Source organism: Calonectris borealis, chromosome 1 (assembly GCF_964195595.1).
Source record: "Calonectris borealis chromosome 1, bCalBor7.hap1.2, whole genome shotgun sequence".
Taxonomy (NCBI): domain Eukaryota; kingdom Metazoa; phylum Chordata; class Aves; order Procellariiformes; family Procellariidae; genus Calonectris; species Calonectris borealis.
Window position 1 is genome coordinate 2,087,834 of NC_134312.1, and position 12,201 is coordinate 2,100,034.

A 12,201-nucleotide genomic window follows, 5' to 3' on the forward strand; every position below is an offset into this window, starting at 1 on the left:
ATTCAAGAAAAACGTATTCACCCTCCTGAATACATGAGGAAGGCCAAGAAGTACTTTGTATTTCTCTTGCGCTACTGTATTAGAAGAAACTGCTTCTGTGAAGTGGAAGAGGAAGACAGCTTGGCAGATTTATTACTTCATAAGAGCTGAAGGGGGCTTTAGTAAGTGCAGGACATCTACTTTGACACTTCTGAAAAATGGTCTAAGGCATTTGCTCACATCCTTCCACATGTAAACGGTTCCCAAAAATCGAGCCCAGAGGAAGAAGAAACATTTTCAAAATCCTAATGGGTCGGGTTTTACTTGGCATAATTTTGGCAAGACAAATAGCTGCCCAGAAAATTGAAACAAAAAAAAATTAAGCAAAAGCTTCCTAATACAACAGAAACTGAAAGCCTTGACACCTGGTATGATGTCAAATTTAGGTCAGTAGGAATAGGAACAATGCAAATATTTAAAGTACACAGCTCTGACATTTGAAAAACTTGACCCAACAGTGGAAGCTGAAGATGTCCCACAAGCTCTCTGTTGGTGAAAGAGCAGCACAGTCTCATTCTTCTCCCATCAGACATGTGAACGCCTCTTCTTCAGCTTGTACGAGCTTCTCCCCCTCCCCCTTTATTTCCTCCATAGTCTTCCCTTTCAAAGATACCTGGGTCTAGCCCTGCAGAGAGCTGCCACAGTGCTACAGCACTCTGCTTTCTCAAACCTACGCACATTTCCAGCCCTTCTTTGCAGAATATCACACATTAAAGCCTATCCATGTGACAGGCAATTCTGCAGGTTAACAACAATTTTGCCCCTACTTGACATGCCCAGCGCTCTATTAAATTCACTCAAATACCATCTCCTTGGAGAAGCAGAAGAGCTTTGAGGCTGTCAGTTTTCCTCACCCTCTTCAGTAATTTGCTTAGCTATGTTTACCAGAGGTAATGCTCCCTCCTTACATATTGATCACTGAGTGACCTTACAGAGTTCTTTGAGATGTCTCGAGCAGGCACACTAAGAACATGAAGTTTGCTGGCTATCATCTGGAAATGTGCATGTCAGCATGTGAGAATGAATGACAGGTGATTTGATAATCAGAAGCCTTATGGGTCCACCTGGGCAGGAAAAGACTTTTGGAAGCAGTCTTTACATTTTTCATCTCTTCTTCAATTTAGACAAGAAAAAAAACATGTCAAAAAACTGATTTTCCAATTCTTTGCAATCGGAGCTCTTGAAAACACTCTAGAAGCCAAACTGGAGTTTAAACCCTTTCAAAGGGTTAAGGGCAAGCAATGGGAGCTGATGGAATATTTCAAGTTCAACAGTTTCAAGGCTTTTGTGTGAAGCTAGGGCAGTCAGGGGAGCAGTCGCACCTTGAGTCTGTGCTGTTTTTACATCCACTCGGCATGACGGAGAGCACCAGGATGCTGGTCTGAAGCATCATCTCCACATTCCCAGACAGTTAGAGCTCAAGTTTTTACAACTCCTTTTTATCCAGTAGGAATGTCTGTTATGTTCCTGGAGTTGAGGATTATGTAAATAAAACCAGGTCCTTTCTCCTTCACTACTTAAACTTTTCTTTAACCCATAGGCTGTTCTCATCTAAGATCGTTAGATTTGAGGTCTAATGTGTTGGCAGCATACATGGTACATCAAGGCTGCCTCTCTGGCAGTGGAATACAAGTCAAGAGACAAGATAACTTTGGTATGACTTGACCTCACACTTAAGCATATGTCAAAATCTTGTTCTGGCAAAAATAAGTATTTGTTGGGAATAAGTGCAGCCTTTCCCAACAGCTAAACTCTGCTCCCTGTTTGGATATATTACTGATGTAACACTTTCCCTGACTTTAGCAAGTATATAGGACAACACTGCACACTTCTTTGGCAAACCACTACAAAAATAATTTCTAGTCCTCCACATTAACGACATCATTCCTCTCTGCACCCTCCATCCTCCCTTCGGAGGATCCATCTTTTTCTATAGAACCACATGTATTTGACTTCATTTTCAGGCCCCTCACAAGACACCCACTGCTATCCTCAATGAAACCTGTGCCCACCACTGTTACTTAGAAGGAAGACTGGTAACTTCCTGCTGTTCTTGATTAGCTGAACTTTGGTATTTCCCAATGTAGTCTCAGGTTACCTACCCTCTAACATAGTCATTCTTCCATCCCTTTCAAATTCTCCTGTTCTTGTACTCCCTTGCCTGCCTTTACCTGTTGTTTCTTGCATTACAGATGCAAGATTCAGTCTGTTGTGAAAGGCCATCTTTGTTGTTTCAGTTTCCTCTGATCACACAGGATACAGGCAAGACATGCAGTCTTCTCCTAAAATTAAGATAACTGAGGTAGGTGCCTGGATAGTCTCTCACTTGCATGATTTCAGTAAAATAATTCTCCTCCTTTGGAGTCAGTCTGTTCTCTCCTGGCCAGATCAGCAGGACTGTAAGGACTAGTTGCTTTTTCTTGGCCTTTCCCTGCAAAAGCAGCAAGGCCCATTTCATAAAGCTCTTCTTCACATGTTAATCTTCCTATGAGACCAACAGTGCCATTGATTTTTATCTCTTCTCTTCCCACAGCAGATTCCAGGAGATCAGCAATCATAACCAGCAGCTGTTAAACTTGCTCAAGGGATCTGGAAATGTGCGTAGTCTGCAGTGAGAGAGAACGAAGCAGACATTTTGTAGGCTCTATTGCACTGTTGCTTGCAATTGTGGGAAACTCCACCTCTGTGCTCTATTCCTATCCAAGTAGGAAATGTAGGTGTTAACATAATTTGTTATTTTGGAAAGAATATGTTAACAAGCTGCCTCTTAGTTACCAGGAGAGCAATACCAATCTCTGCTGCAAGTGCATTTGATTAAGTGCTTTGGTTTTCTTTCTTAAGAACTACTGTAGCTACTCATAAGTAAAAAATGGGGAAGAGTGAGGTCTTCTCCTCATCACACTGAACCATGTCATTGCTGTGGGCTCATACCAACCTTTGCCTGATACCTTGGTCAGAAGCAGCACCAGTCAGAAGAGACTGCTAGAGTTAAGAACATCCCTTATTATAGAAACGATACCTTCAGCACACGCAAAGATTACTTCATTGGGTGCAAAAGCACTGAAGGGCTCATGTTTACAGGAGAGATGCTATCCTTATCTTTTGACTCGCAGGACTGAAGTTGGCTAGGCTTGGCTGTAATATCTTATCTTCATCCACTGTGAGATACTTATCTGAGGGGAGCATTCTGCAAGGCATCTATGATGAGCTTGCCCTGAAAATATTAATTGAAGCAGTAATAGCTAAGCTTAAGCAACTGGATGTTGAGGATAATGATTTGTGAGTGAAGATAATTGTTTGGTAAGTGTAGCATGACTTCTGTTTTACAAGACAATAACAAGCAGGCTATCATCAGCATATACTAATTAAGAGACTGGTGTTACCCACAATCAACATTCACATAGAGGGATGTTGAGAGTGCTGAAATGTTTTAATAGGTTTTAATAACTGGCTGGTGGCACTTGTCATGTAGGTTGGGAAAGCAGCAGTTTAGAAAAAGCAAGTTCTGAATGATTTTACAGGTCTTTCCTTCTTCCCAACCCTCATCTCATCTTCCCTATGAGAAATTTCATTCATTTCCAGCATCTCCAAGCACTGAGAAACACCAAGCTGCACTGGGAGCACACTGGGGGTGGAAGAGCGTTCCCACAGGCACTTGGTAGTATTTCCTGGAGATACTTGTTCAGGGGCCACCGAAAGTATATGAAGTGTATACTTCAGCTTGTTTTATTAATTCTGCCTGTGTTTTAACACATTTCACACATCCTAACAAAAAAAAACCCCAGAAACCATTTCCAGAGCTGTGCAGCTGACTAGCCAGGTATGCTCACACCTTCTTTGTCCCTTGCAGAAAAACACCAGGTACAAGACAGTTCCCCCGCACCAATAGTTGTTAATAGGTGCTCAGTAAGTTAACGGGTATCCAGTAAGGTCAGGATTTCATTCCAGTTCGCTGCAAGAACAACATACTGGATTTTAATAAACCCTCTGTAGTGGTAGGGAAAAGTGTAGGGAAAGAGAAATATGACCTTAAAATGGTACTAGCAGTTTCACTGAAAAACAGTCTCTAAAGGAAGAAAATACAATGTCACAAGATAACTGCTATCACTGTAAATCCTCTCAGTTTTAGGGATACTTTGATCCTGGCCCTCTCCCAGTTGCTGAAACATTGTGGAGTTCTTGTGCAAAGGACAGCTGAGGAGAAGCACAAGTAACAAAGTACGCAAGTGGAGTTTTAACCCTTGAAAAACCCAAACCCTTATTTGATTTTTATGAACGATTGCCAAAGTATCAGCATTCTCTTACAGTAACTTCAGGTTGAGGTATGGACACACGATTTAGGATACTACAGCTACTGCAGCATTACCTGTCTCCTATGAGCCGTGTGTTTGAGGCCTGTGGAAGGACAACTGACTGAAGTGGTTGCACATAAACCTACCGTGCCTTGAACACATCCAGACCCAGACACTCACAGCCTGCTTTTGGAATAAAAAACAGTGGCAATACGAGAGCCTCTAGACATTTTCTGAAAGCTACACTGTAGCTTCCAATTATGTTCAAGTGATGCATTTTAATAGCTACCTTCTTCAGTGGAGTAAAAGTTTCCATTTGTGCTAACTTTGATGTGATAATAGGAAGGAAAAGTGTATGTTTGCACTCTTCATTACTATTTTACCAGCCCAAGAAAGTCTGATGGAATATAGGCTTTAATCACAACAGAGATCAAGAGCAAACAAACATTCATTTCAGAAAAGCCATAATTAGGGAGAAGAAAGGAAAGAGAGAGCCATCACCATCAAAAACACTTGGCTTTCACAACAGTGTTAGGTCACTGGCCAACAAACAACTGACTTTAAATAGTATAAATGTGTATAGTGAATAAATAAAAGCCATTTGAAGAGTTTACTGCAGATTGTGCAGAACAAGTGGGTGATCAGGGAAGATTTTAAAAAGCTTTTCTTTTTTTAGTATGTAAACATATAACTCGGGAAGGACTCTCTCTCTTCAGTTGCCTCCTTAAAACCCATTCTTCTCCCGTGTGGACAACCAACTTCTTTGTTCCTGTTTCTGCTACAGAAACAAATGTCTTCTTGACAAATTGCCTGCACAGGCTGCAGTGAAGGGTCTCTCTTTGCATTACACCTCTCCAGTGCGACTGCCAAAAAAGGCCACCTTTTTCCCTTCCTTCCAGCCAGATCCCTGCAAGCCTAATTCAGCAATCCTGTGGCCATAGGGAAAGGTGGTTCAGCTGCTGATTTAATGTAAAACTTCACTTTTTGGGGTGCGGGTTCAACAAAAAACCAACTACCCAGTTCACCCTACAGCCACACAGTGACTGGGACTGCGGCAAGGAAAGCAGCAGGAACAGAGCTGGATTGGGGAACCCAGACCCCACCTTTGGCAGCAGTTCACAGTTGCACCATCTGTGAGAAAACAGAAAACCAGACTCTCACCTCTTCTCCCACACCTGCTACTCTACCAAGCTCCTTTGTCAGCCTCATCCGTTGATCACACCAGACAAAAGCTGTTTGTCCTTGCTTTCTCAAGTCAACACCGGGCAGCCTGCTTCAGACCACCTTTTGCTCAGGGGCTTACCGCGACACTACCCTTGCTTGCACAACTTGACCATTGAGCATCTTTTCCACCTTCCACCCTAATGTGACCTACATAAAAACACTAGTTTCTTTTAATCCTTCCATACAAAGTCAGGCAGTTAATTGGGATTAATCCCATTTGAATAACTACTAAGAAATGACGGTTACAATTAAACTATTTAAAAGTACATGAATATGTATAATCAGCTGTGACTCTCTTCCCTTCCCACTGCAGATAGCTTGTCTCAAAGTGACACATCGCTGTCTCTTGTTCAGAACTGCACTGTCTTCACAGGCCTAGGACCCCAGAGGCTGAGCAAGTACCAACAGATCACAAAACAAGCACAACACTGCATGCGAGTCATAGGATCAGCGGTTGCAAAGAGCTGTGGCTCTGTACTACCAAAGATGCAGACATTCAGGAAGGGGAGCGTGAGGTAGAGCTTTAATTAGATGTGCGACTTGACAGCCCAGCAGTGCTCCAACCCTGCACGATCGCCTCCGGGTGCTTCTGCAATATGAAAGCTACAGAATGTTTCTCGATATTGGAGAGAACAGTTGGCTCTGGACAAAGATAAAAAAAGTTTGCAAGCCCTGGGCTTGCCTGGGGCTGGAGGGTTCCTGTCTCCTCCCAGCAGGGTGCTGGGCCATCCCAGTTGGAGGGAGCTCCTCCAGAGCCAGCCTCCACACCAGCTCATGCAGCCTGGCAAAAGATGTATATAAGAGGCAAGCCGGGGTTAGATAGCATGTCTGGGGCAGGAGAGAGGACTCACTGTTTTATTTACGTGTGTTACCTCAGAAGAGATAACATGCCCCTGAGCTGTCACCTTCACCTGGATTCATCTTGAGACTAGATAAACTACGAAGTTGGGAACAAGATTACAGAGCAAACAAACCCCCAAACAAAGTTTCTTTTATCCCAGAAGCCTACCTGTAATTTTTTTGCCATCTTCTATCTTCCAGGGCTGGGGACATCAAGTTCAGAGAAACAGTCACCCAACAACTAGTAATGTGGTCTGATTCTGGGTCAGAAACCAGCTGGCAACAGAGTGAATGTCTTCTCAGTAAACCCATTTCTTGCTCCCCCTCAGGACTGCTCTGGACACACTCTCTAGCTTCTTCTCCCTCTGTTCAACAGATTAATTACCTCTGTTCATACCTTAAACCTGATTCACATTGCCGCGCAAGAGTAATATTGCTGATGGGGGAAAGGGATGAACAGAAAATTATAAGATGTTAAAGCAGTCCTCAGATCAGAGCTATCAGAAGAAATATTCACTGTTCATAACTGTGAAGTCACTGTCTCTAGTATGCCATCAACTGTCTCCTCCCTTTTTAGACACAACTGTGGGATTACACAGACAAGAGGCTGACTACAAATACTCTGTCCAAACCACATCCCTTCACACCTCCCTGGCCACAGACCCCTCTTTTGGAAGTGTCAGGAATTCTCTAGCATCACAGAAGTGAAACTTGATGCTTCCTATGAAAGTCAAACTAATACTTAAAAAAAACCCACTGAAACAGCAGATTTGAGACTACTCAGGAATGTTGTAGCCACGAGAGTCTAAGGGTACAAAAGCAAGGCAGGGTCTGCAAGAGGACATGTCTAATAAAGGATATTACCTCGCCCTCAAACATTGCTGAATGTATTTAGTGCATTCACAGGGTGTCTCAATCAGAGGCCTCGGGCCTGCAACTGGAGCTCTGTTTCTGTCGGCACAGATATTTGACTAAAATCAGACTGGTGGGCAGAGGACTCCTCCTCCAGGGTCAGATTACAGGGCTGGAGACAAAAGCTTTTTCATGCATGTGTGCGCACACACTCACAAGGTTAAGGCAAATTAACGGGGGAGTGAGGTAATTTATCATGCATATGTTTAAATATATTTATGTTCTAGTGCAAAAGTGCTTGCTTAGGGAGTAGGGACCTTTGCTTAAGTGCTCCACGTCGCTCTCCTGAAGGCCCAACTGAATTCAACCCCCCCAGCTCGTGGATTTTCTGTTAAGAGCAGCCCTGTGCAGCAGGCTGGCTGTTCAGACCATAACCACAGTGCAAACAGTTGGAGCTCTTGCCTGTCCTAGCCCAGAGACTCAAGTACTGATCCTGCCCACAACAGGTGGATAAATGCAGTCACCATTAACAAGGGGAAAATCACACACTAACCTATACCAGCCCATGCAAGGTTAGACTGGCTTAAAGCTCAGGAATTGAGCCCGGCAGCCAGACCACTCGAACATAAGACACAGATTTTGTACATTTGGCTAAAGTGGTTAAAAAAAAAAAACAACTGCTTCCAGGTTGTTTTTTTTTTTTTTAAAAAAAAAACCAAACTTGTCCCTCTGTCCTAGTTTGCCACTTCCCCAACAGCTGAAGGGATTAACAATTTAAATTCTGTTATTAGTGGTTTGCAGCAAGATGGTTGGCTCTGCATTACTAGGGTGGCAAAAACACAGCAATCAGGTCAAGCGATGCCAGTCAGCATTTGTGAGACCCCATCTGGATACTGGGTCCAGCTTTGGGCCTCCCGGTACAAGAAACATCAACAACTGGAGCATGTCCAGCCGAGGGCAACCAAGATGGTGTCGGGGCTGGAACACAGGATGAATGAGGAGAGACTGACAGCAGGTTCACTCAGACCGGGGAAGAGAAGGCACAAGGGGATCTAACTGCTGTCTACAACTATCTAAAAAGGAGGTGGAGAGAAAAGAGAGACCCTTGTTGGGTCTGCAGAATGGAAAGAGGCAACATGCGCAAGCTGCAGGAAGGAAAATTCCCATTAGATAGAAGGAAAAATATTTCCCCCCACAATGAGTGTGGTCAAACTCTGGAATGGGGACCCAGAGAGATAAGAAAATCTCTGTCCTTGAAGGTTTCTGTAGCATACCTGGCCAATGCTCTAAGCAACCTGACCTAAATTTGAAGCTCGCCTTGCTTTGAGCAGGTGTCGACTGGAGACCTCCCAGAAGTCCCTTCCAGTCAAAGTTTTCCATTATTCTGTGAAAAAAACTCAAGATAGTGACTTCTTGAATTGCTCTACCTACATCACAAGACCACATCTAGGTGCCAAGCTGGCATCATCTTGCTTGTGAGTCTCCAGATGAAGGTTTAATACATACGTGTCTTATCTGCATAAACTCCTTTCACAGTTTTATCACAATTTCCCTGGGCCTCTCCACACAGACAAGCCTCACAAAGGAATGCACGACTATCCCAGAAACTGAGCCAGTATGTTTCATCACCTCACCGAATCACTGAAGCCTTCAATTATGCCACGCTTTTCAAGTGCGGTAATTAGGGAGCTACAATTTCATCTTCAAGATGATACTGCAGCATGTTTCTATGAAAACATTTATTTTTAAAAGTTCATTAAAATGTGCTACCATCCAGAACACACAATGGTTACTAAAACCAGCCATTACGAAAACCAAGCTCACCGACGTTTACCTTGCTTTGATTTAAGTCACCTAATAAAGAACATCCACTCCAGCCTGTGGGGAATTTCTCCAGGTTTCAAAACAAGGGACTGCCCCGGTCACCTTCCTCTCACTCATTCCCATGGCACAAATGAGGCTGGAGGAAAAGCAGGAGCATCTCTCACCACTCCAACCCAAGCAGCTGCCAGGCTGGGATGCAAAGGGCTGCAATCCCCCATCAGAACAAATCCCCCATCTCTCCCCTGCAAAGAACGAGGACAGCAAGGAAAAGACCCTGATCACATCTGGGGGTGAACCTCTGCCCAAATAGAGCACCTGGAGGTAGAAACTGGGCTGATGTAACTAGAGCCACATTTGTCAGAAATAGGTGGTTTCTGCATCACCTGCTTGGAGAAGTAATGTCCTAACTTTGAGGGCAACAGAAAACACAAGCCTCTGCTGATCAGTCTGGGTTTGTCTAGATACCAGTCAGCAGGAGATGGGTCACTCGAGGGTCAGCTGCTGATAGTGCAGGAGCTGCTTATAAACACATCCAGGTATCATTACCGGGGTCACAGATAAGCTGATCTTCAGATTAACTTAAGAAGTAACAGTTTCTTTCACAGGGTGGTCTTAGGAAAGTCTCCCAAGTTCAACATACCAAAGTAACACTAATGGATGGCACACAGGGATTTAAAACTCAGAAAAAAAGCCAGGGCTGACACTGGAGCTGAGGCGGGTCTCCCCATGCCCAGGAGAGGGAATTGATCCAGTGTTATAGCCTGCGGAGATCCTGGAGGCTCAGCCAATCTCTCTAGGGGATGTAAAAGACACCCCATCTCCAAATTACTCCCACCCCGAGGAGCAACAAGGATCCTATCCTCCTTCTCCCAAACTGATGCAGGCTGTAGGCAGCCCGCCAGACACCCCCACAAGAGATGAGGGAAGAGGAAAGTCTTTGCACGAAAGCCTAGGGGTAGTTTGGCACGCAGGGGTGGAGACAGGAGCACCTTCTCCCCCTTATGGAACAGGAACAGGCAGGGAAACCGGTTATGACCAGAAGAACACCCCTCACCCACTCTTACCGCATAAGATGGGGCGTTGGTGGACCCCTTACCTAATTACAGGATACTCAGGTATCCCCTAAACTCGCAGACATGTTCACCTTGTAAGACAGGAGGGAAAGCCTGCCAAGGGTGGGTGGGTGGGGGGTGTCCTCCGTTATAGGACACTGAGGGAGGCGTCCCCTACAACCTGGGGGGGAAGGAGAGAAGTGTCCATCTCGTAAGATAGGAGGACAAGGAGTTCCCTACAGCCTGCAGGAAAGGAATTCCCCTTATGAGATAGGAGGGGGCGTCCCGTACAACCAGAGGAAGGGAATTTCCCTTATAAGACAGGAGGGTGAGAGGTCCCCCACAGCCTGCCGGGGGTTTCTCTTTACAAGACAGGAGGGCATAGAGTCCTCTGCAGGCTGAGGGGAGATCCCCCTTATAAGACAGGAGAACAGTGGGGCCCCCGTTTGCGGGGCGCGCACAACCCAAGGGGAACCGCGGGCCACTGTCAGGGGAGGGATCGCGGCTCCTACCGGCTGCAGGAGGCGGCCGAGGAGGCCACACCGGGGGTGCTGTCCGCCGGAGGCGAGCGGTTGGCGCGGGCCCCGGCACTGGCCCTGCCCCGTCTCCGCCGAGGGGGCTTCTGGCCCACGGGCTCTGCCTCCATGGTGACACGTCGCGCCGGGGAAGGCGGGGACCGGACCAAGCCGCACCGCTTCCGCTCGGCGGATAATGGCGGCGGCAGTGGCGGCGGCGGCGAACCGGCGGTTTGAAAATGGCGGCGGTAACGGCCGTGGCCAATCAGCGCGGCGGGCGGGGCGGGTTGCTAGGAGACGCGGGGGCGGGGCAAGCGAGGGGCGCGGCTCTGAGGGAAGCGGGGCGGTGGGGGGGAGGGCTGTCGCACCCAAATAGCGCAGCGCCCCCTAGCGTCTCGCGAGGTGGGAGGACCCCGGCTGGGGGGAAACTGAGGCACGGAGCCGTTGTGCCCGGCCGTCGCCCGCCCTTTCCGTCCCGGCCAACGCTGTGCTCCCTCTCCTTCCGTCCTCCGTCCTTCCCTTCAGGCTTTTCTCCTCAGCGAACGCAAGGCCGACACCCCACGGCCCTGGGGAGGGCAGCAATGCCCTGTCCCCGTCAGAGAGAGGCAGAAATCAAGAAACAAGCCGTTGGAGAAACAACTCCCCCCTCAAAAGAAAACCCCATACTTCAGAAATCAGCTCAAATCTCAAAAATTTACCTCAGACACCTGCCTCAAAACACACACAAGGGATTTAAATGGGGGGTGAGCTTGGGGGTGTGCCCTGGGTGTGGGCACGGGGTTGAGGCAGCGGCTTCCTTCACACCGCCGCCCGCCTGCACCCCCCAGCCCCTTTTCCCTCTTGCTTTTACAGGGTTTTCCCTCTCTCCGGACGACACGGGATGTGCCCGGACCAAACCGGGGCAGCATCGCAAAACCACGCGAAGGAAGAAGGTGGGATTTTCGTCTCTCGCTCGCTGGCAGAGGGAGGGTGGTACCTCGCTGGCTGTGGTCCGCCATCCCTGAGCCACGTGTGTGAAACCATGGTGTAAAGCGTTTGCAGACGCCTTGGCTAGTCAGACGTTTGGTGAGCAAACCCCAGAAACTCTGCCTTGGAAAGCGATCAGGAGCCCTCGCGGTTCCTCCTGTCCTGCTTCGGGTTAAGTGGTGCTTTGAGCAAGACACTGGGTGGAAGCTTAGACATGCTCAGGTGAGGGTATCAGTTGGAAACGTGTCCCACTTGGCTGAGATTTTTCTTTTCCTCCATTTCAGGCCTTTCCCTTTGTGGAAAGTGGCTGTCATGGAGGGGATGGGGTCTCTCCCCTCATGGGGTGGCAGCTCCAACCTTTCTGTACGAGAGGGTGGGTTATGGTTTATCATTGCTTATAAATTGTCTCCTCTGGAGTGCAAATCTGCCTTTAGACCAGACAGTTTTGGCAGAAAGGTCTCCCTTTAACAATGCTGGCAGCCCAGGCAGCTATGCTGGAATGGCCTTTTACAGTTTATCATGTTCATTTCAGTCGCAGGTTAATCTCAACTTCTGTGTAGCAGTTGGATGAAATGCTTTGAAACCCATTAAAAACCC

General features: G+C 46.8%; 1 protein-coding gene across 1 annotated transcript in view; it reads right to left on the bottom strand.

Annotated features, from left to right (window-relative positions):
* NET1 (neuroepithelial cell transforming 1) overlaps positions 1-10,788 on the bottom strand; it is a 54,750-nt gene extending 43,962 nt beyond the window's left edge. Inside the window, exon 1 of the mRNA XM_075142313.1 lies at positions 10,636-10,788. Within this exon, the coding sequence (XP_074998414.1) occupies positions 10,636-10,769 (134 nt within the window). The 5' untranslated portion in view covers positions 10,770-10,788. The remainder of the gene's footprint in view (positions 1-10,635) is intronic.
* Between the last annotated feature and the right edge of the window lie 1,413 nt (positions 10,789-12,201).